A 24,823-nucleotide genomic window follows, 5' to 3' on the forward strand; every position below is an offset into this window, starting at 1 on the left:
TTGACACATTTAAGTTATTGAGAGTTAGCAAGGCCTAGCATTATTTGTACTATTTCTATTTATTGATTTATTGTTATTATTAACTTTTTTTTTTTACTTTGTTTTACTTGGTGAGTCTATATATAACTCTGTTGTGCTCTTATTTATTAGCCCGCCTGAATTATAAGCCCTCCTGTTTATTTTTTTCCCCAATTTCTGATTAACGGAGACACATTTCTAAACATAATAATTTTAATAGCTCATTTCTAATAACTGATTTATTTTATATTTGCCATGATGACAGTAAATAATATTTGACTAGATATTTTACAAGACATTTCTATGCAGCTTAAAGTGACATCTAAAGGCTTAACTAGATTAATTAGGTTTACTAGGCAGGTTAGGGTAATTAGGCAATTATTGTATAACGATGGTTTGTTCTGTAGACTATCGAAAAAAATTGCTTTAAGGGGCTAATAATTTTGTCCCTAAAATGTTTTTTTAAAAATTAAAAACTGCTTTTATTCAAGCTAAAATAAAACAAATGAGCCTTTCTCTAGAAGAAAAAAATATTATCAGACGTATTGTGAAAATTTCCTTGCTCTCTTAAACATCATTTGGGAAATATTTTAAAAAGAAAAAAATAATTCAAAGGGGGGCTAATAATTCTGACTTCAATTGTATATATTTTTTCTTCTGTACACCCCTGGCACTGTTCTGTATGTCGTCAAATGCAAAATTTTGACTCATTTGACTGGTAAATCTTGTGCTCTTCATATATTTTGTATGTACACTTCTGGCCCTGTTCTGTATATGTCGTCATGCATTTATTAAAAAGAAAAATCATGAATGCAAAATTTTGACTCATTTGACTTCATTGAAATAATGAAGCGTGAGAATGCTAAAAACTGTATGATTTGTTTAATGAATATGGTTTCATTTAACCCTTTATAACGTTCCTGTTTGTTATTATATCAAATGTTGTGTTATATTAGATTTATTTTAGAATTTATGGGATTTTATTTTTTAATTCAGTGTAATTATGTTAGGTCTGTGTTTGCCATCTAGTTGTAACCAAATTTTGCATTCAGTAGAACTAGATATTTAAATAAAAACCATTAAGGAGAGTACAAAAAAAAAAAGCAGTAAAGCAAGTATTTGAGACCCATTTAAGTTATTGTGAGTTAGTAAGGCCTAGCATTATTTGTAATATTTAGATTTATTATTTCACTTTTTTTTACTTTGTTTTACTTATTGATATATATATAAAACTTATATAAAACACATATATTTATGTTATGCTCTTCCTATCTTTTTATGTACACCCCTGGCATTGTTCTGTATATGTCGTTCATGCATTCATTAAAAAAAACACAAATGCAAAATTTTGTAAACAGCTCCTATTTTGACTGTCTTTGAAAAAGAGTTCACCTTAAAGAAGTTTCAAAGGCTGAACAATTGTATGATTTGTTCAATGAATCTGATTTTATTTAAACCCTTGCTGTTTGATGTTTGCACTGTATGTTCATTCATTCATTCATTCATTCATTCAATTTCTTTTCGGCTGAGTCCCTTTATTAATCAGGGGTGGCCACAGCAGAATGAACCGCCAACTTATCCAGCATATGTTCTACGCAGCGAATGCCCTTCCAGCTGCAACCCATCACTGGGAAACATCCACACGCATGAGTTGGGCCTAAATTGTTATGTTTTTGAAAGGCAAATAAAAAATGACTCCTTTCGGTTTATTGTCCCTAATATATATATTTTAAAAATGGGGGGAATTAACTTTATTCTTTGTTGTGATTTTGAGTGTTCTGCGCTGCCAGTGAAACTTCCTAATTTACATCAGCAAGTGTTGCATGATTGGAAAATACTCTTCAAGCATGATTTCCGCCCCTACAACACTCCAATTTGGAACAATAAATGTGTTAAAATTAGTAGAAAGACAGTATTTTTCGAGGAATGGATTTGGGCAGTTGCACATTTTTTGGACAATAAAGGCATTTTGCTACTGCATGGAGAGTTTTGTAAGAAATTTCTGTTGCAATGCACTGTAAAGCTTTAAAATAAAATGATTAGGGCCACTCCAGTAGCTTTAAGGTCATTAGTTAAAGAATATATTTTATATTCCCGACACCTTTTCAGAATTGAGGCAACTGTCTATCAATAGTTATGCTTTCAAATGCACTAACAAAATCATTAAGAACTTAATTTTACAGTCACAATTTCCAAATATAATTAGAAGAGAATTCCTATTTAAAAATTTTAACAATGTTGAAATTAAAAGAATAAGAAAAGATTATTTGTCTTTTCCCCTTCTTCCTAAAATTAAGGAGGTGAGCTTTAAAATATTATATGAGATTAATCCTACCAACAAATTTTTAAGATTGAAATTCAGTTTAGATATTGAATAATTGTGTTTTTTACGAAAAAGAGATAGAGAGTTTGAAACATGCTTTTTTCATTGTGACATGGTGCTTCCCTTTTGGTCAGAGGTACAGACGTGGTTGTGGTCCAGGAATATAAAGTTCCCTCCCCTCACTGTACAGACAGTTAAGTTTGGTATCTTCCTTGAAAACAAAGAATTTCATCTTGCTGTCCATGTTCTATTATGTTTGGGAAAATTCTTTATTCAGAAATGCAGATGGTTCAAATCTACTCCTGACTTTATTTAGTGGTTGAATGAGGTAAAACTTCTTTGCAAATCTGTAAAATTGGTGAATGATAAAAAGCCCTTAAGCTTATCTCTTTTCTGGACTTTTATAAGCTAAATTAATTTTCAAAGCCCCTTTATTATTTTTATTCTATTGCAATTTATTTAAAAACTGTTATTTTTTTTTAATTCTTGAGATGCATTATGCCTATTATGTTTGCCTATTTTATTACTCAACCTTGAGATGTCAGTATGTAATATTGTAAGTATGTTCCATGTTTGTATGTTCAGCTTGATACAATAACATTTTTTTAAATAATAATAATAAATAAAAATAATAAAATGAGTGTCAGCGCAGACCTCCAACCGGCAGATGGCGCTCAGAGGGGTATTTCCTCAGAGTGACACGCTGTCAGCTGCGTCTCTGAACACACGCGCAAGCAATGACGTGGATTTTCATCCATTGCGGTGCGAAATCTGTGAACTCGCTGTATTCAGTTACACGTACAGCTCTGCAGTGCATCTGGACTGTTTCATCCCATCTCTAATAAGGTAACAAACTTTTATTCTTGGCAGCTAGTCATTGAAACACTGTGTGTAGCGGCGTTAAGTCAACTTTATCAACGAATTCTCTCATACTTTATCCAAACAGTAGAGCTGCAAAACTTGCTTTCATTTCGATGTGTTATTGAATTTGTTTGCTGTTAATGCGCTTTTCTTTGACTTCTTGTTTAGTGAGGAACAGCTTATCAACATGAATAAAGGCAAAATTGAAAACATTAAAGACAAAATTGATGGCAACGAGCTGGATTTGAGTCTCAGCAACCTTACAGAAGTGCCAGTCAGGGAGTTGGTAAGTGTGTGTCCACAGTTTTGTTCACTTTATCGTTATCAAGGAGTGTTTTTTTATTTTGCTTACACGTTTTAAGAAAGTTCTTAGTTTTCTCTATAAGGCAAGACTCGCAGTTATCACCATAATGCTCCAGTTGACTGGTTACATTAGAAATCGCAAAAAAATAGTGTATTACAAATTTTATAACATGTTATATTCAAATATGTAAACATTTGATGAGTTCTTTGATTACGTATTAGTTTGATAAACATATTGGAGTCTGTTGAATTTTTACTGAGAGGCCTGGGAATCTGATTGAGGTAAAGTTGGTTTTATATTCACACATTCAGACGTTCTCCTTAATAATATAATTTCAGATAAGTATACTTTGCAAATTCTAAATAGTGAAATCATATTAGCAGCCCATGACTATCAGAGCACAACAATGTTCACAGTCAAGTAAATAGTGCTTATGTTGTATTGAAGTCATACTTGCATATTTTTTTCAGACCAAATATTTAAAGTACCATAGTAAACAATATAGGGAGCATGTCACAGGTTATCACTGAACGAATGCGTGAAAATAAAACAACTTCACCTCAATGGGAATCTGTTTTTGTCACTCCACAATTCTAAAAGTTCTGTGAACAGCCAGAAAATATATTTTTTTACATTATAAAGTATATAAGTGTATTTTACAGAATAAAATGTGTATAATCTGGCATATTATGTATGAACATTCTTTAGTAAAAACCTTCAGAATATGAATAAAAAAGTGAAGTTTGATGTGTTTACAGTAAGTGTTGCTGAAGTTGAGGTTTATGTATTAGTGCAGGGAGAAACGACTCATTTTGAGGGAAAAGCCTTTAAAATATATATTGCAATTAAAATCTAAAGACACAAATGGATAACGTGGGCGAAAAATAAGACTTAAAAGTGTATGTTGGGTGATTTAAAAAAATTTGACATTGAAAAAAGCCTAAATTTCATAACTGACTGGTGTTTAGAAGAAACATGATTTTGTCAGTAGTGTCTTACCTCTCCTTAAAGGTGCAGTAGGTGATCTGCCAAAATGCTATCTGTTTGCATAATATCTTTGAAGCACAGCATCTCCCATGTCGTCCAAAGCCACACCTCCTGAAATCATGAACGCGCACATTAAAGATGGCAGTAGACAACCCACTAGATCATGGCATTCACCAGTTAGAAAACTTTTATAGTACTTTATAATACTACGATTCCGAACAGAAAACTGTATTATATCTAGCGCGTTTTCAGTTGTGTAGTTGTGCAGAACTTGTCATAATGTGCAATATTTCATGCATGCAAGGATCGCTGGTCTCACTTTGTCACACACTTTGTCCTGACTACTGTATGCTTAGTGGTTGGCCGGTGGCGAGCAGGAAATACACTTATTATTAAGCCATACTTGCATGCTAGTTCAGACTGAATATCTGAAGTAACATGGTAAACCATATAAGGAGCGCCTCACAGGCTGTCATCCTTCCAGCGTGCTAAAGTAACACCAATATTGATTCATGGTTTTCAATAGTTTTGATTCAGAGTTTGTTTTTACCGCTCTCTCTCTCTCTCTCGTGTGCACTTAAACGCGGCATGCGTGCATGTGCAAATGGCAGATCTACGTGAATGGCTGCGCAGATGTTCAAATCGACATTTGTTGGCAGACAGTTTGGGCTACTTATCAGAATTATGGGAATTGTCGGCCCGACAATTTTTAATTGGATGAACATTTTTTAGTCTTATGCCTTACCCAGAATATAAAAACACATCAATACATTTAGATCATTTACTTTAATCATTACTATTGGGATGTGAAGAGACTTTCAACCAGCACAACAAACCATGTTTCTGAAGACAATCAGCTACTGCACCTTTAACAGTACTATATTTATTCATATGCTAAGTGTGTGAAAAGAAAACATAACTTACAGCGTTATTTTCTGTGCAGGCTGCCTTTCCGAAGGCAACCTTTTTGGATCTGTCCTGTAATAATTTAATTACCTTGACTGTAAGTAACTACAAATAAAAAGTAAAACCTAATTTGATTTCCTATTAGCTGTATTTAATGATTTTGTGCTGTTTTTGTTACTTCACCAGCCTGAATTCTGTAGCTTGACTCACCTTATCAAAATTGACCTGAACAAGAACCAGCTCGTCTGCTTACCAGAAGAAATCGGACAACTTGTTAATCTCCAGCATCTTGATTTGTACAACAACAAATTAAAAATGCTTCCTATCGGCTTCTCACAACTCAAGGTATGTTCAGGATCTTGTGCCTGCAAACATTCTCTGAAAGATAGTGCTGACTGGTGTTGCATTGTTGGTAATTGAGGACTTTGTTTGTTGTAGAGTCTGAAATGGCTGGATCTGAAGGATAATCCCTTGGAGCCAACACTGGCTAAGGCAGCAGGAGATTGCTTGGATGAGAAGCAGTGCAGACAGTGCGCATCCAGGGTAAGTACTGTTACAGTACAGTTTAGCTAAGCTAGTTGACTATGAAATCAAAAATTTTCAATGGTCACAAATGAACAAGTTTTTGTCTATGTATAGGTTCTCCAGCACATGAAGGTACTGCAGGAAGAAGCAGAAAAGGAACTAGAACGTCGATTACTAAAAGAGAGAGGTATGGAGTGCAAAAACTTAGTTTTGAAAATGCTTTGTAGTTTTCCCCTCCTTATTAGGGCCCAAATGCTGTTTTATTCAATTTTTTTAGAAACCCTCAGGAATTCCATTATATTCGTGTTACAGTGAAAATAAATGTATTATTTGTAATTGTTCTTTAAAACTGTGTTTAGAGAAGTGTTTTTTTTTTTTTTGGTAAAATAGTAATATATGTCTGTCTGTTTCTTCATGACAAAACAACCCTTTAGACGCTTGCGTTTTTATGTGTATCATATGACAATAGTCGTATAATAAATGCTAACTCTGGAGACAGTGTGTACATGTCCTCAAACATTCTCATTCAAGGTAACAGATGCATCACATGTGCTTCAGTATTTATGTATTAAACAAATCTGCATCATTCATTCCAACTGACAGACCTGTAAACATAAGTCTTTTGCAGTTTAATATTCAACCTTTTTAAAAAAATACACACTTAAGCAGTTTTTTATAGTTAATATATCAACTAGCTTAAGTGTACATCACCACTTTTAATTTATTCATCCAATATTTGTCATGCTATGATATTCTGCCTTATGCAGCTAATTCTATTTGCATATATAATTTTGCATTTAGAACAAATTGTGAGAATTTCTTGGTATTTAATTTTGCGTAGTACAATATATTCCAGGTTTTACATGGTCACCGTTTTATTCTTTTAAAGAACAAGAAAAGAAGAAAGAAGCTAAGCAGAGAGAAAAGGAGGCCAGAGAAAAAGAAGCACAGAAGAAGAGAAAAGCAGAAGAAAAAGAGAGGAAGAGAAAGGAGTATCAAGCTCAGGTCGCTGCAGTTGCTGCTCAAGAACAACAGAAAAAGAAGAAAGAAGAGAAGAAAAAGAAAGCAGCACAAAATCAAGGTACATTTTTATGTTTAATTCTAGAATACTACCTGAAACTACACTGCTTAATATTGCAAAATTAAAGCCCACATGAACCGGAAGCTGCTACCCCTTTTTTATTGTGATGCAGTTCCTAGAGAAAACAGTGGGCATGGCTGTTTTTTTTACTGTGAGCTGATTGGATGTAGTAAAGTAGGTATTTCATTCAATAAATTGGGAAATGGGTTTTAGAAGAGTTATTACAACCTAACAGACACCGCCTGCTCAGTATTTCTGTTTGTTGCCGAAACGAACAGTTGGAGGGGGGTGGCTTAGTATGTTGAGGAAGCCCAATACCTCAGACTGACGTAATCTGAGAATTTAACTGAAAAAAAAAACAATATGAAGTGCATTTTCAGATTTTATTTTAGATTACAAGAGCAAACAATTTATTTTCTTAATGACATGCACAGGAGACTTCTTCACCGCAAAACTGGCAATATGAACTAACAAAATCATCAGTTTTGGTATTTTTGTGGAAACCGTGATCAATTTTTAAGTATTGATGATAATTTTTAAAAAAATGATACCATGTTTTTTTAGTTTAAGTAATTTTTTAAACAATGAATTTCTTTCTTTATTTTCTTTATCGGTAGTGTAGTTTGCACCAGGCTCTTGCATTACTAGACTCTTATTGTTGCGTTGAAATTTTATAACATGTTTCAAGGAGTAGCCATTGATTCGCATTCATTTATTTTTGTTTTTGACATTCTTTTTTTACATTCAATTTGGGGTTTATTTTGATGGTTCGTTTGATGAATTTAAGTTGCATTGCATCTACATACCAACTAATTCTCATTAGATTATAAGTAGACAGTTTGGTTGGGGTTAGGGTTAGTGGTACATTAACATGGACTTGAGAAGTTTCTTATCGTCAGTTAAATGTCTGTTGAAGGAGCAGTATTAGCAGATATTAAGCAGACAGTCTACTAATATTAAAATGGACCATCAAAATAAAGTGTTACCCAATTGGGAAACAAAACCACAAATGTTTTGGCTCAATGCCGTCGGCTTGAGGTGAGATCTCTCTTAATGATTATTGTCCAAAATATTGAAAAAGCATGTCTATTTTAAATGATTGAAATTTGAGTAATTGATGTAAATCTTATTGATTTACAAGGAGGTTAAAAGGTGCAAGTCGTTTATACAATGATTGTGGTTTTGTTTCCGAATTGAATGTTAAATAAAGAACGTTCAATTGAGATTAAATAAAGGCATTCAATAAAGAGCATCAAAACGAAAATAATTATGAGTGTAGGCCTGTCACGGTATCTATTTTTTGTTCTAGCATATATTGCACCAAAATCTATAGCGATAAACAATATTATTGTCATTTTAGGACCATTTAATGCCACTTACTATATAATGCCTGAATAACATTATCATCATGATGCAAGTACACTCTTCCAAAGAACACATAATATTTTATTCTTGAGAATATTTAATTTAACTGTAGTCATTTTAACAATTTAATAAATAGGTATTGGAATTAGAATGTGAAATTGCATATTCTAAATAAATAATAATAAATGTTTACAAAAAGGTGCAATTTAAAAATTAACAGAGGCTGCAATTTCTGCTACCAGATCTATTTTCAGTTGTCAGACATGAAAATATACTAAATTCATTTATAGTACATACTGTAGCTGTTTTTACCAAAGTGACACTGACACCTTCAAGAGAGGTGTTGCACAACCAGCTAAAACGTGGCTAGAATTAGAATTAGAATTTATTGTGCGATAAGTCGATATATTGATTATTGTGACTGGCTTATTTGAGTGTGGATCACATTCTTGAATATCTTTACCATCACTTTATTTAAGTACTTGCTGAATAAGTATATACATTGAGTCCTTCCTGAATATTTTTAAAAACCTTAAGACCCCAAACTTTGAATGGTAGCTTATCGTCACCTTAGAATTATAAGGTTCTATCTGACTTTTTTGTCAAAATTGAGTTACTGACATATTCTTATTAAATGACAACTTATTTACATTATGGGATGTTTTTTTTTTTTTTAATTGTTTACATTTTAAGACTTTTTATTTAAAAACCAAATGTTACACACATAAGCTCAATATCTCAAAATCATTCAGAACGCAGATAGAACCTTATAATTCCAAGGTGACGATATGTCAGATTGTCATGTTAATATAAACTTGGTTTCATGGTTAATGTTTTAAGTATATGTTTTTTCACTTCCTTCACTACAGGTAAAAAGGCAGCTCCAGAGTCTGTGCCCAAAGCCAAGCGCTCCATCTGCTCCCTGTTCTTCTCTCTTCTCCTCAAACTTGTTCTCCTGCTCGTCATTGGAGGATCAAGCGTTGTAGCAGTTTGTCAGTTAACAGAACTGAGGAAGGAGGCGTTCTGTGCTCCGCTCAACGCTCACTTTGAGGAGACTGTGAGGTGGGCTCAGGGTCTGGACGTTGTGCAGCAGGTCATTCAGAAAATGTCTGATCTCAGAACATAAGACTGTCTAAAAAAAAAAGATCCATCCTGCCACCGTTCTGAGCCTCTCAGGTGACGCTTTGGGACCAAATCACAGACCAGTATGCAGAAATTCCTATGGAATTGTGTTTTTCGTTGCTGCATCTTTTTTTAAAATATGATAATGATCCATTTGAAAACTATGGACTAGTCTGTGAGTGAAAGTCCTGCCTGCGTGTCTTTAAACTGCCAAAACAGGAAAGGAAAATGGACTTTAAGGAACAGTTGATAATGTTGGCAACCTTTGGAGTCTTATGTAATGCTGTTTCACAACATCTTGTAATAAAACAGTTGATAGATTTTCGTTTAATGTGCTACAGATGCGAAAATGGATTTTTAAAGGATCATACATTTCTGCTATAACTAGAATCTGCTTTAAAAAAAACTTAAAAAATTAAGATTATAAAATTAATAATCTTAATCTAATGGGCAACCATTACTGCATCCAAAATGGTAAAAAGCCTTGGAGTAACGATTGATGACCAACTAAACTTCTCTGACCACATTTCTAGAACTGCTCGATCTTGTAGATTCGCACTCTATAACATCAGAAAGGTCCGACAATTCCTATCTGAACATGCAGCTCAACTCGTTGTTCAAGCTCTTGTTCTCTCCAAACTGGACTATTGCAACTCTCTACTAGCCGGGCTTCCAGCTAATTCTATCAAACCTCTTCAGCTGCTTCAGAACGCACCAGCACGAGTGGTCTTTGATGAACCCAAAAGAGCACATGTCACTCCGCTACTCACCCGTCTGCACTGGCTGCCAGTTGCTGCTCGCATCAAATTCAAAGCTCTGATGTTTGCTTACAAAGTGACCTCTGGCTTTGCTCCTTCGTATCTGCTCTCACTTCTGCAGATGTATGTGCCCTCCAGAAACTTGCGTTCTGTGAATGATGGTCGCCTCGTTGTTCCATCCCAAAGAGGGAAGAAATCACTTTCCCGAACTCACATTCAATCTGCCCAGTTGGTGGAACGAACTCCCTAACTACATCAGAACAGCAGTCACTTGCTGTCTTCAAGAAACAACTAAAAACTCAACTATTTAGTCTCCACTTTCCTTCCTAATCTTAACTGCCTCTCTGGCTATACCACTAACTGTAATCTCTCTCTCTCCCTCTCTCTCTCTCTCTCTCAAAAAAAAAAAAAAAAAATACTAATGCTTTGCTTCTTAGACTTTACACACCTGAAACTTGTCTTTAGCACTTATTCACTGCTGCTCTTATAGTTGTGTAAATTGCTTTCTTGTCCTCATTTGTAAGTCCCTTTGGATAAAAGCGTCTGCTAAATGACAATGTAAATGTAATATACAGTTGAAATCAGAATTATTAGGCCCCATATATATATATATATATATATATATATATAAAATCATATTCATTACCCCAATTTCTGTTTTAAGAGTTCGCACCTAGCTGATGATTGAGCATATTTGGCATCCTGTTCTGGGAGAGAGCCCTGAGCTCGTGAGCTTCCTTGAGCACGGGGCTTCCTCCCATTTGCAGGGCAAGAGGAGAGTTTGAGCTCTGGTAGGTCTCGAGAACTCCCTTGCTTATTATAATGGCTAATGACAAATTAGGGATTGCTACAGAGAGATATACGGCTGATTAAGAGCTCATGTATGGTGCCAATTTAATTTGGTCAATTCACCTATGTCGCGTGTGGGAGGAAACCGGGGGAAATCCACGTGAGCACAGGGAGAACATGTAAACCACACAGAAACGTTGACTGGCATGGTAAGGACTTGAACCAGTGACATTCTTGCTGTGAGGCAAAAGTGCTAACCACTGGGCTGCTGTGCTTCCATTACAAGGAAAAGGGAGGGGGGCATTCTACAAGATGAAGATAACTGAGGTAAGAAACTCTGGTTATTTATAGCAAAGCCCCTTTAAAGGCAAGTCATTTCACTCGGCGGCCATCTTTGAAATGATCTCAGGCATTCTGTTTGAATGGAGAAACGTCAAATTCTCCAAAACTGCTTGCCCAAGGTTACCATTGAATTTCATAAACAACAATTACAGTAAGCAACAATTGTCTCTTAAGTTTCATTTCTAAACGTTTAAGTCACACAAAATCTGCAGAAATTCACATCTGGTCCTAGCCCCTCCACTGGAGAAATGTCAGTCTATAGCGATCGCTGATTGGTTCTTGTACTAGAAGGCAGGGTTTCATTCACCATATTGACTGTTACACTTTTCCCCATTCAAAACTATATGAGTGGCATGTCTTGTGTATTCTATAGTCTTTGTTTATAGTGAGTTAGGAATCATCTGATTGGTGAATCATGCGTTTGCTAATGCAGGACCAGCTGTGGTCAATCATAAACACATGATCCTCTCGAAATTAGTTTTTAAATTAACGTCACTTAACGGAAATTTTTTTACAACACATTTCTAAACATAATAGTTTTAATAATTGCTAATGACAAAATTTTTTTTAACAGACAGTACGTAATAATTTACTAGATATTTTTCAAGACACTAGTATTCAACTTAAAGTGACATTTAAAAGTCTTAACTAGGTTAATCAGCATAACTAGGCAAATCATTGTATAATGATGGTTTGTTCTGTAGACACTCAAAAAATATATATTGCTTAAGATAATATTGATAATGAGCTGATAATATTGACCTTAAAATGTAAAAAAAAAAATTTAAACTGCTTTTATTCTAGCCAAAATAAAACAAATAAGACTTTCTCCAGAAGAAAAAATATAGGAAATACTGTGAAAAATTCCTTGCTCTGTTTAACAAATTAGGAAATATTTAAAAACATAATTCACTGGAGGACTAATATTTTTCACCTCAAATGTAATATTTGTATTAATGGACCAAAAACTTGCTTTCAATACCATAGTTTTGTTTGTTGTTGTAAGGATGATAAAATGGCATAAATGTACTACTACACGAAAATAACTGACAAAAGACGCATTGTCGAATTAGTATCTTGTCTATATTCACAAGGAACTACAATTATATTATACACAACCAAATATGACAAATATAATTTACTTTTTTTTTTTTTTAAGACAACATGCAGTAACATATAAACAGTCTGTGTTTGTTTACAGTACGGTTTCTTGATTTCCATGCCTTAAGAGGTTAAAATCACAATACGACAACAATAATAATACAGTATTTCATGTATGGATTTGAAATCACATATTAAGTCTGAATTAGAAAGATTCAGAAAGATTTCTCACACATATAAGAATGTGCTTCTAATTAAAAGATGTCACCTGCTAGAGGTCTTTCAGCCTTTTTTGACACAGTGTGTGAATAATATAATATTGAGATGCACCATAAGGCTTTTTTTCTTGTCACAGTCTTCCACAAACCTGTAACCATTTCTATTTTGAGGCTGTTTCTTCACAGGGATAATGGTGTGAACGTGGCCTGTCTGCTGTCGCGGGTCTTCCCATACTCCCTCTGCAGCATGAAGTCCATGTTTCCAAACACGTGCTTGTGCAAAGCCTCGTTCACAGTGACACCAAGCGTGACCTCCTGAAACACTTCACTGATGGAGAGCTGAAGAGAAATCATATCATAACATATTTACAGGTAAAAGTGTGAATGTTTTTATTTTTGGCTTTTACAAAAGTATTGGATTCCCTCCCCCCCACAGACATTTCTGAAATATAAATTTTGTATTTGTGTACATTTTGAAATTCATTCCTGTGATTTAAAGCTGTATTATGAGCACTTAAGTGCACTTATGAGTACTTTAGTCTTTGGTAGGGTTGGAACTGATCACAGTTGATCCGTGATTCATACGGATCACAACCCATGGTTCGGAACACACATGACCCGCGTATTAACAATTTTATTTTTTTTACTTGTAGATTAATCCTAAATTTGTAACTATCGCAGAGAGATCGCCCCTCGTGTCATTTCAAATCGCATGTATGAAAGCATTTTAGCCTTTCTGCAAAATATAATGATGACGGAAGAAGTTGTGGTAGGTTATTCGAGATGTGGTGGGTTTCTAAGGTTATTAAAGGTTTTTTTCTGTGACGACTTGTTTAGCCTGCATTAATGCATTCACTGTAAGCTGCATTATTAATCATTAAAAGATTGAGATCTCAACATCTACACCACATAAATTATAAATGATGTTGATTTGTATGTTTATTAATCCTTCCAATCTGTGTTTGAAAAGTGCAAAAATCAAGAAAGAGATTCAGTCTTTTGAGTTACAAACAGTTAAATAACACAGCAGTACTGGGACAACAGTTTATAGTTTAGATAAAAACACTGATGTTTATAGCAAAGATTACAATCACAGTCGTATGCATTTAACTTGATAGTCAAAAATACGTTGTAGGCAGCAATTACATTTAACCAGCCATTAAAAAATATGCCACCGAATAATTCTTCAAAAAATATCCATCTAGCAATGAAACATGAAGTGTTAAGAGTGAATAACTGAATCATTTATTAAAAATGAGACTTAAAAAAAATATGGGTTGTACAAATTATAATGTTAGATTTCTACATTTAGCATTATCAGCAACAGTAGTAACAGTGAATTTTCCACAGTACTGAATATTTTACAGTTTTTTTTTATTCAGTTGATTTTATTTTTAATAAAATTACAGGTTGTAAGTTCTGTTTGTTAAAACTAAATGTTTCTTGCAGTACTGTTTTTGTAATAAATGTAAAGCAAATTACACTTGTTTCTCTTTTTAAAATTTTTTTTTTAGCTGATATGTAAAATGGTCCAAATCGTGAACAAAAAAAAACAAAACAATATTATCCTAACCGTGAGATTTGTGATCGATTACACCACTAAAATTTAGTGGAAAATGGTCCATCCCAAATCATTTTAATAAGCAGATAACATGCTCAAACATTTTTATCAAACATAAAAACAAAACAAAAATACTACACTATTTTACACTCTAATCAATATTACACTTGATTCTAATATCAGTAATAGCATTTATAAGGCTACTTTTAATGAAAAATGCATGTGTGGCTAAGAATATTGGCAAAAATGCTGTCTGCTGTAAATTCATTTTTGCCATCATAGCAAACAAAACATTTAAAAAATCTAATAATATAAAATTAAAATAAAGAATGTAATAAAATAATAAAAATGTACATTAAAATATTATGCAAGATTACTATTTAAATTATTAGCAAAAGCTTTTTCAAAAATGTTTTAATGTCTGCTGTAAATTCATCTTTGCCATCATAGCAAAAAATACATAAAGAAATAAAATATCAATTGTACAAAATAATTTGTACATTATAATATTTTGCAATATTACTATTTTAACCATTTTAAATGCTCCTTTAATAAGCTTAAAATACTTTCAAAAATATTATCATTTATCTATGAAAAAAATTCAGTGCTTGAAAATACTCTATTTTTAGTGTAGTAAATAATTTTTAATGCATGTACTTTTACAAACATTTTTTTTTTCAAAGGAAAGTTTTTTAATGCAATCGAATTATCCTCACCTCTTTGAAGTGGAATTTCTTAAACATGGCGATGCTGATTTTGTTATCCAAACCAATCTTAACTTCAAATTTCCGGATTCCTAGTTTATGGATGCCTGTTGAGGAAAATGACAAAATACAAATGTACATCTACAGTATAAAAATAATACTGAATAACAAAAGAGAAAATTAAGAAATCTTTAAAAAAAAATCTGCCTGATCCTACCATAGCACATCATCATGCGTGTTACTTCTTTGCCAATTCCCTTTCCTCTGTAGCAGGGCACTAAAGCAATTCATAAATGTTACTGACAGACTCCAGTTAATATAAATAAACTCAAATGCACAGCAAATGCTCTATAACCTGCAATCATAATCTCCAGTTCAGCCAGGGAAGGATCACTGGGGTCCGTCAGGAAAATGTTAACATCTCCCACCATGCACTCCTGCTCAGGGATACTCGCATCTGCCCATTTCTGTTTGTCCAAGATGATGAAAGTGCACTCTGTGGGGAAAAAAACAATCAAATATTAATACACTAGAAACAGATTAGTGTAAATACTGTTCGAATACCAATAGAAAAGGAGGTAAAGTGTACTGTTGTTCTACTGAATGCAAAATTTGGTTACAACAAAACAGCAAATACAGACCTAACACAATTACATTGAATAAAAAAATAATTAAACTCCAAAATTTCTCAAATAAATACAATAACAAAAATAAGAAAAACTTTAAGTCATAATGCAGTAAAATTGATCAATTTATATTAAGGACATCCGAGAACTGTTCATTTAATAATAATAATAATAATAATAATAATAAAAGAACAACAATCTCAATTAGTGTATTAGATATTTTTCCAATAATATAATGTTATTAATCAAATCAAACAAAATGCAGGAGTCTTTGGTCTACCCATAAATTCTATTTAAGGAGGAAGTGGAAAAATTCCTCTGAGATTTTGGTCCATATTGACATGATGGCATCAAGCAGTTGCTGCAGATTTGTCGGCTGCACATCCATGATGCGACTCTCCCGCTCCACCACATCCCAAAGGTGCTCTATTGGATTGAGTTCTGGTGACTGTGGAGGCCATTTGAGTACAGTAAACTCATTGTCATGTTCAAGAAACCAGTCTGAGATGATCCGCGCTTTATGACGTGGTGTGTTTCTGCTGAAAGCAGCCATCAGAAGTGTTCATAAAAAGATAGACATGGTCAGCAACAATACTGTGTAGGCTGTGGCATTGATGCTCAATTGGTACTAATGGTACACCCAAAGTGTGCAAAGAAAATATCCCCCACACTATTACACCACCACCAAAAGCCTGAACTTTTGGCACAAGGCAGGATGGATCCATGCTTTTATGTTGTTGATGCCAAATTCTGACCCTACCATCCAAATGCCACAGCAGAAATCGAGACTCATTAGACCAGGTAGTATTTTTCAAATCTTCTATTGTCCAAGTTTGGTGAGCCTGCCCAAATTGTAGCCTCAGTTTCCTGTTCTTAGCTGACAGGAGTGGCACTTGGTGTGGTCTTTTGCTGCTGTAGCCCATCTATCTCAATGTTCAATGTGTTGTTTGTTCAGAGATGCTCTTCTGCATACTCCTCGGTTGTAACGAGTGGTTACTTGAGTTACTGTTGCCTTTCTATCAGCTCGAACCAGTCTGGCCATTCTCCTCTAATCTCTGGCATCAACAAGGCATTTGCGCCCACAGAACTGCCTCTCCCTGGATATTTTCATGTTTTTCAGACCATTTTCTGTATACCCTAGAGATGGTTGTGCATGAAAATCCCAGTAGATCAGCAGTTTCTGAAATACTTAGACCAGCCCGTCTAGCACCAACCACCATGCCACGTTTAAAGTCACTTAAATCACCTTTCTTCCCCTTTCTGATGCTCGGTTTGAACTGCAGCAGATCGTCTTGACCATGTCTACATGCCTAAATGCATTGAGTTGCTGGCATGTGATTGGCTGATTAGAAATTTGCGTTAAGCAGTTGGACAGGTGTACCTAATAAAGTGGCCAGTATGTATATACACAAATACGTTACTGTAACGCATCCTATAGAAAATATTTATTTAAAAGAGAGATCTGTGAGGTTGAGGTACTCGTTTATGCTGAGCACTGTACATGTGCATATCTGTAATTCCAATGCTTGAAATAAATATATATGTAAACGGACATTTTTGCAATATTTTGAATCCTAATATGAACTTGCATGTCCCACATGTAAATAGCATATATTACCATATATCTGATTTATGTGAGGAAATGTACTCTCACACAACGTATAAAGAGATGAAGTGTAAAATGCTCACTGTCATCATCTTCTCTCCAGCTCCTCTGCATGTCATACTCCTGCTCCAGAGTCAGCGGCTCTGATGCGGTCAGTTTCTGCAGGTCAGGAGAGCACATCCACTGATGATACCTGAAAAGAGGAGTCAAATGAGGCTAAAATGCACTGAGACCCCAACATAATAATGATGAAACGCTTAACAATACCTGGGTACATGTTCTGCGTTGTAAGGAACCAAAACAACCTTCTCCCCCTCCAGTAACGTATCTTCATTTATCCTCATTATAAGCAGCCTGTGAAATAAAGTGTTTAAAGAAGCACAACTGGGTATTCAAATTAGCAGTTTAGCATTTTTTGGTCACCGTCATACCTTGAATTCAGAATAGAATATAGAACGGTCGCTCAAATAATGTCCATTTGTTTAATTTAAGTACATGTTCGGTGTTTTACACTACATAGATTTTATTACGATCTTGCGAGTTTCAATACAACTCGCATAAACTGCGGCGCATGTGAAGGACGTCATCAGCATGCGTGGAAAATGTTGAGAGTTTTTATTCTGGAACACAAGAGGGCGGACGACCACAGCTTTTCATGGAAAGAGTTTGAAATGACTTCAGTAGATTTTACCGTTGTAGTTGATTAAATCATGAAATGTATGATTTTTATATGTTGGGCTATCATTTATGCTAACTATAGCTAACGTTATACAGTAGAACGCACACCACAGAATATGAAAATAAGGCAAATTATATTCATTTTCGCTTCGAAATAATCGACAATCATTAATTTTCTGTCATCGTATCTCTTTAAATAACAAAATTCAGCTCTTGTGCCATCATCGTCTTGGAGGTGACAGAATTTTGGAGAAAAAACAGCAGCAGTAGTGAGTATTAGCAGCGTTCCTTTAGCAATGGCTAATTGATTTGTTGCCTTTGTCACTTTTTAATTTTTTATCATAAAATGTGATGGAAACATACCCATTTGAAAACATTGGTAGATAAATATTTCCCCTAAACACAAACTAATCAACCAACAGTTCAAATGGATGATTTATTGTGATATGTGAAGTAATTTGATCAGTAACTTGCATCAATTATTTCTTAAAGAAGTTCTTAAGACCCATACATTTATGTAGTTGCATTATTGTGCAGTCTTATCATCATTTCTCTCCTTCATGTTGCTCTCATGTTTTTTCTTCTTCCACAAACATTGAAGTATTTGCTGTTTTGCAGCCATCTTAATTAAACTATGAAACTCATCATTTTATATGTTGTAAAATCAATTATGCTAACTATAACTGTACTGTAAAATGCAAACCACAGAATATAGGAATATGGCAAACTATGTTTATATTCGCTTAGAAATAATTGCCAATCATTCATTTGCTGTCATAGTATATCTTTAATGAAAAAAATACAGCTCCTAATGCTATTATTATCTAGGAAGTGACAGATTTTTGGAGGAAAACAGCAGCAGTAGTGAGTATTAGCAAAGTTCCTTTGGTATTAGCAATGGCTTATTGATTTGTGAAATGTTTGTATTATATTTGTTGCTTTTGTCACTTTTTCATATGTATTATAAAATGTGATTTTATGTTTGTATTATAAAATATGAAACATTCCCATTTAAAAACAGTTTAAACGGATGATTTATTTTGATACATGAACTAATTTGATCAGTAACTTACATCAAATATTTCTTAAAGAAGTTCTAAAGACACATACATTTACCATTTATAGTTATTTAGTTGGGTGACGTGGTGGTGCAGTGGGTAGCACAATCGCCTCACAGCAAGGTCAGTTTCTCTGTGACGTTTCTATGTGGAGTTTGCATGATCTCCCCATGTTGGGATGGGTTTCCTCTGGTTGCTCCGGTTTCCACCACAAGTCCAAAGACATGGTACAGGTGAATTGGGTAATCTAAATTGGCCGCAGTGTATGTGTGTGAATGAGTGTTTATGGGTGTTTCCCAGTGATGGATTGCAGCTGGAAGGGCATCCACGGGTAAAACATATGCTGGATAAGTTGGTGGTTCATTCCGCTGTGGCGACCCCAGATTAAAAAAGGGACTAAGCCGAAAAGAAAATGAATGAGTTATTTAGTAGCATTTTTGTGCAGTCCTATCATCATTTCTCTCCCTCATGTTGCTTATGTGTTTTTTCTTCCACAAACACTGAAGTAGTCTTATATGAGAACTCAGAAATGAGAAAAGTGATTAAAAAGTTTCCACAAAAGTTCCACTTTCTCTGAAGTTATTGTTTTCACATCTCGCATATTCAGTCAATTTTGGTTGAACTGATTTGGAATGATTAAGTCTGTACTCAATTTCTTCTCCTCCACTGGTGTGGTGCAAACAGAACCTCTTGAATTTATGTAACCTGGCATTTTTTGTTTTTGCAATATTATTGATCAACATCACTGATTCTTGCATGGATAATAGATATTTAAAATATACTTTATGCAGCATTTTGTATGCCTATAATTAATGACCAAAAATGTTTCAATGTTTTTATATTTATTTGTTTAGTTACATATATAAGAAAATGAGTTAAACCTTAAAATCTTAAAGTAGTTGTTTAGGCAATTTTGGTGTTAAATTAGTGTTAAATATTTTTAATGTTCTAAAATTGTTAAATGCTAGCTTCATCCATTTCAAAGATTTAAAACAATAATAGTCATTATTTTATTATTATTAAAAGTAAAAGAAGTAAAGTAAAAGAAGACCTGTTGGTCTTCACGGTGGCTCAGTGGTTAGCACTGTCGCCTCACAGCTAGAAGGTTGCTGGTTCGAGTCCTGGCTGGACCAGTTGCATTTCTGTGTGAAGTTTGCATGTTCTTTTCGTGTTTGAGTGGGTTTCCTCCGGTTTCCCCCAGTCCAAAGTCGTGTGCTATAGGTGAATTGGGGAAACAATATTGGCCGGTGTGTGTGTGTGTGTGTGTCTGTGTGTGTGTGTGTGTGTCTGTGTGTGTGTCTGTGTCTGTGTGCGTGTGCGTGTGTGTGTGTGTGTGTGTGTCTGTGTGTGTGTCTGTGTGCGTGTGCGTGTGCGTGTGCGTGTGTGTATGTGTATATGAGAGTGCATGAGTGTTTCTCTGTACTGGGTTGCGGCTGGAAGGGCATCCGCTGCTTAAAACATATGCTGGAATAGTTGGCAGTTCATTCTGCTGTGGTGGTCCCTGATAAATAAGGGACTAAGCTGAAGGAAAATGAATAAATGAATGAAAGAATGAAAAGTATTTTTGTATTTTTGTATATCGGTTTTAAAGACCTTGTTCAATGCTCTCATTAATTAGGATAATTTTGGCAACTTTGGTAACTAATTTTGGTAATTTTAATAACTTATTAATTTTTTAAACTCTTTGTTATTTATTTATTTACTATTGTAAACATAACTGCATATACTGCATATATTCTAAAATATATTTCTAGGCATTTTTAATGTATATTTACTTTATTTCACATGTAAAAAATTTTGAAAAAACGTAAAGCTTAAGTTTAAAGGTTTGTTATATTATTACAATTTTATTTACCAGTTAAAAAATGTAAAAGATCAAAATAATATTAATATAATTTATTACTAGTTTAGTTTATTTATTCATTCATTCATTTTCTTTTCGGCTTAGTCCCTTTATTAATCTGGGGTCGCCACAGCGGACAGCACAACTTTTCCAGCATATGTTTTAGGCAGCAGATCCCCTACCAGCTGCAACCCATCACAGGGAAACACCCATACACTCTCATTCACTACGGACAATTTAGCTTACCCAATTCACCTATAGCGCATGTCTTTGGACTTGTGGGGGAAACCGGAGCACCCAGAGCAAACTCATGCGAACACGGGGAGAACATGCAAACTCCACGCAGAAATGCCAACTGACCCAGCCGAGGCTTGAACTAGCAACCTTCTTGCTGTGAGGCGATCTGCTACCCACTGCGCCACCGTGATGCCCTAGTTTAGTTTAGTTTAAACTTTATTGTCTGTTCTGTTTGGCATAGAAAGGAAATTTGTCTTTAACTCTGGATTTAAGACAACAATTGCATAATTTCAAAAATCACACAATAACAAAACTTATTACACAATAACAACGTAAGTTAAAAAAAATTAAAGCTAGCCCCATACATATTACTGCACATCATTCTTGACAACCACCCCATTCACTTCAAACAGTGATCCGATTTAAGACAACACTTGCAATTGGGATTAATGACTTTTTCTAAGCATTTCTTCAGGCTTTAGGAATTTTAAACCTGTGTCCTGATGGTAACACTTCAAAAGCTGAGTGAAGGGGATGTGTGTTCTCCTTAAAAATCGCAACTGCTGTTTTTCCATAAAGGAGTCAAATAAAATCTGCAGCGAATGTTGTTTGTGACCAGTTATCTTGTATGCCTGATTGGTAATTTGCTATAATTTCTTCTGTATAAGTGTTGTGTTACCAAGCCATAAAACAATATTATATGTGAGAACACTCGCTGTTAATGATCTACATGACATGTTTAAAGTCCATGTGCTAACATTAAAACTTCTCAGCTAATAGTAATACTTAAAAAAACAACAACAACATTTATACAAATATTATTTATACTGATACTTTTATCATTTGAATAGTTAATATATTGTTATCATATAATATAATGAATAAATTAATAAAAAAAAAACAAGTATCCAATATAAAATGTTTTAAACAAGATCATTAGGACTAGTATCTCTCTTGTTCATTAGATTTTGGTTAATCAAACTACCCACTAAGAAACTATATAGATCTTCCCAGTTTTTATTCTACACTAGTTCTTCTACATGGTACTATTTATTCCCATGATCACTTCTCCACTTGGATCTCTCTGTGGTTTAATAAGCCAGCAGGGCAGGCAGTGTTGGTGTCTGGCTTCATTTTGAAAAGGCCAGTTTGTCATGTACCTGAGCGAACAGGGCAGGTCTCTTCTTAAAGTGACCGGTTCATCCGATGTATTTCCCTTCACTCCATCTGAAGTGACGAGTGGCGTGTTTGGCCCTCATGTTTCTGTCATCGGCCTCATGCCAGTCATCAGTGATGAGCCACCACTCAGTGCTAATGAAAGGGATTCATTCAGCTCACTCGCCATCTTTCCTCTTCTCTAAAATTAGTCTAATGGAGTCCCCATCGGCCTGCCTTCCTCTGCGGTAATGAATTAAGTGACAGTGAAGAGGCCATAAGTACGAGGTCCTGCGGGAGCCGCCTGTGAAATAGACGCTCAAGTGGACAACACCATCCATCTCTCTCTCATCGCTCTCAGTGTGCCTGAAGATACAAATAAACACAGAGAAAAGATGGCTGACAGGTCAACTGTTGAGTTTAAAAGCAACCAAGGGAAAGACTGAAATGTGCGATAAGTACAATTCTTTCATAAAAATATTCATAAAGACATTATTATATGCAATGTCTGACAAAAGTCTTGTCGTCTCTCCAAGTTTTAGGAACAACAAATAATTATTTGCCTTCTAGTTGATCATTTGTTATCAGAAGTAGCTTATATGAAATTCAAATGCCTCTAGATTATGCTTATTTTACCAAAATAAAATATGATCTAGCTTTGATTTTTAATTATTTATTTAAGACAGTAAGGTCTGACTTTGCTTAGAGTAAAGTCTTGTCACTTAACAGAAATAATGTACAGTATAGAATATAAAGTCATGATGCAGTGCAAAAAGAATTAATATTGTGAATGACTCTCATGAGCTTGGAGGACTGCATCCATACATCTCTGCAATGACTCAAATCACTTATTAATAAAGTCATCTGGAATGGCAAAGAAAGCGTTCTTGCAGGACTCCCAGAGTTCATCAAGATTCTTTAAAATTATCTTCATTGCCTCCTCCATCATCTTACCTCAGACATGCTCAATAATGTTCATGTCTGGTGACTGGGCTTGCCAATCCTGGAGCACCTTGAGAAGGAGCGCTATCCTGCTGAAGAATTTGCCCTCTCCTGTGGTTTGTATTGTAATGGGCAGCACAAATATCTTGATACCTCAGGCTGTTGATGTTGCCATCCACTCTGCAGATCTCTCGTACACACCCCATACTGATGTAACCCCAAATCATGATTTTTTTTTTTTAACTTGACTGATTTCTGTGAGAATCTTGGGTCCATGCGTATTCCAATAGGTCTTCAGTATTTGTGATGATTGGGATGCAGTTCAACAGATGATTCATCAGAAAAATCTTCTGCCACATTTCCAAATGATCAACTAGAAGTCAAGTTAATATTTGTTGCTCTTACAACTGGGATCGACGACTAGACTTTTTAGAATCGTCCCCCTGCTAGCGGCACCCCTGCACCCACCAAAGAAGAGAAAACGTATCTCAAAGCCTGTTGCACAACGTTTCCAAGAAGCATGTTTTTCAACTCGTAAACCGTAGCAAAATGCTGGATTGAGCTTGAATGTGCCTTTGGTTTACCTTCAGGCAGGTCTAGCCGATACCATAACAACCATATTTGGGTAGTAGGTGTTAATGTAGTAAGACCTGATCTCATTGGTCAAACTTGGATAAACAACTTATGCATGCAACACAAAACCCTGGCACATAAAATAAATTACATTTATTACACCTCTTAACGATATAGATAATGCATACTGTTATCAAGATAATGATGTTTTTCATTGTGCAGCCCTAATTTCTACACACAAAAAACTAACATTATGGGATTATTTCTGTAATTAATGTTTCCTAATGAACCTTCATGATGCCATTTCAAATTTACTGTAATTTTTAAATTCTAACAAATAAAGATTTTTGTACATGTAGTTACAGCTTGTAAACTGGGAATTTTCAGGAAACTGACTTGTACGTATTACTGATGTAGATTATTTCTGCATGAATTTTGAAATTCAGATTGCTAACAAAGCATCTCTAATTAGAAATGTATGTCATCAACTACATTTTTTGGTCAGTTCTGCATTTCAGGGTATATTTTCTGTATGTAATTTGAAATTGCGAAATTTAAACTTGCTGTTATGTGGAAAAAAAAAATCTGAATTGCATAAAAACAATTACCTTTTTATATTTTATGAAATATTAAATGCTTGCTTAACACCAAGGATAATTGTGATGATGAAGATAAAGTTCTCAAAACTCTCTTAATATAAAAGAATAGCAGATATCACACCAAATACCATAATGATAAAGAGTAAAATGCTAACGATCAATTTATTATGTTCACCTTTTACCAGGTGATGTTTGATAAATACAATGACGGTCAATTAGAATTCATCATGCTTTAAAAATCTAAGCATTTAGAGCAGAAGATGACAAAAGCATTTACTTATAATAAACAAAACAAGGTTCAACGGTGTGGGTGCTAATATAGCTTTTGTTAAAGTTATCCTTGGTGTGAACAGGCCTTTACTCTGCTGGAAATGCCCAGGAGAAATCAGCCAACTCTTTGAATGATTGATGACTGTCCTCTCTTGTAATTTCAGAAATCTGCTGACGGCGTGTCATTTATTGTGACGGCTTTATAAGCAATAATACACGGAGCATCTGTGATACAGGCATTCTTGTGTCTAACAGCAGGTAAGAGATGATT

The 24,823-nt window shown here is 34.6% G+C and overlaps 2 protein-coding genes across 2 annotated transcripts; one reads left to right on the forward strand and one right to left on the reverse strand.

The window, feature by feature from the left end:
* Nucleotides 1–3,063: 3,063 nt before the first annotated feature.
* lrrc59 (leucine rich repeat containing 59) lies at nucleotides 3,064–9,823 on the forward strand. Its single transcript, XM_056469501.1, has 8 exons — nucleotides 3,064–3,187; nucleotides 3,371–3,488; nucleotides 5,437–5,496; nucleotides 5,586–5,744; nucleotides 5,838–5,942; nucleotides 6,039–6,111; nucleotides 6,814–7,005; nucleotides 9,240–9,823. The coding sequence occupies exons 2-8, from the start codon at nucleotides 3,390–3,392 to the stop codon at nucleotides 9,494–9,496; spliced, it is 945 nt and encodes a 314-aa protein (XP_056325476.1). The 5' UTR covers nucleotides 3,064–3,187; nucleotides 3,371–3,389; the 3' UTR covers nucleotides 9,497–9,823.
* A 2,619-nt stretch (nucleotides 9,824–12,442) lies between these two features.
* Nucleotides 12,443–17,776, reverse strand: nat9 (N-acetyltransferase 9 (GCN5-related, putative)). Its single transcript, XM_056469510.1, has 7 exons — nucleotides 17,629–17,776; nucleotides 17,465–17,551; nucleotides 17,281–17,390; nucleotides 15,321–15,461; nucleotides 15,183–15,242; nucleotides 14,978–15,072; nucleotides 12,443–13,039 (listed from the first exon to the last, which is right to left on the reverse strand). Exons 2-7 carry the CDS (start codon nucleotides 17,539–17,541, stop codon nucleotides 12,881–12,883), a joined length of 642 nt encoding a protein of 213 aa, XP_056325485.1. The 5' UTR covers nucleotides 17,542–17,551; nucleotides 17,629–17,776; the 3' UTR covers nucleotides 12,443–12,880.
* Nucleotides 17,777–24,823: the final 7,047 nt, after the last annotated feature.

The sequence above is a fragment of the Danio aesculapii genome, chromosome 12 (assembly GCF_903798145.1).
Source record: "Danio aesculapii chromosome 12, fDanAes4.1, whole genome shotgun sequence".
Taxonomy (NCBI): domain Eukaryota; kingdom Metazoa; phylum Chordata; class Actinopteri; order Cypriniformes; family Danionidae; genus Danio; species Danio aesculapii.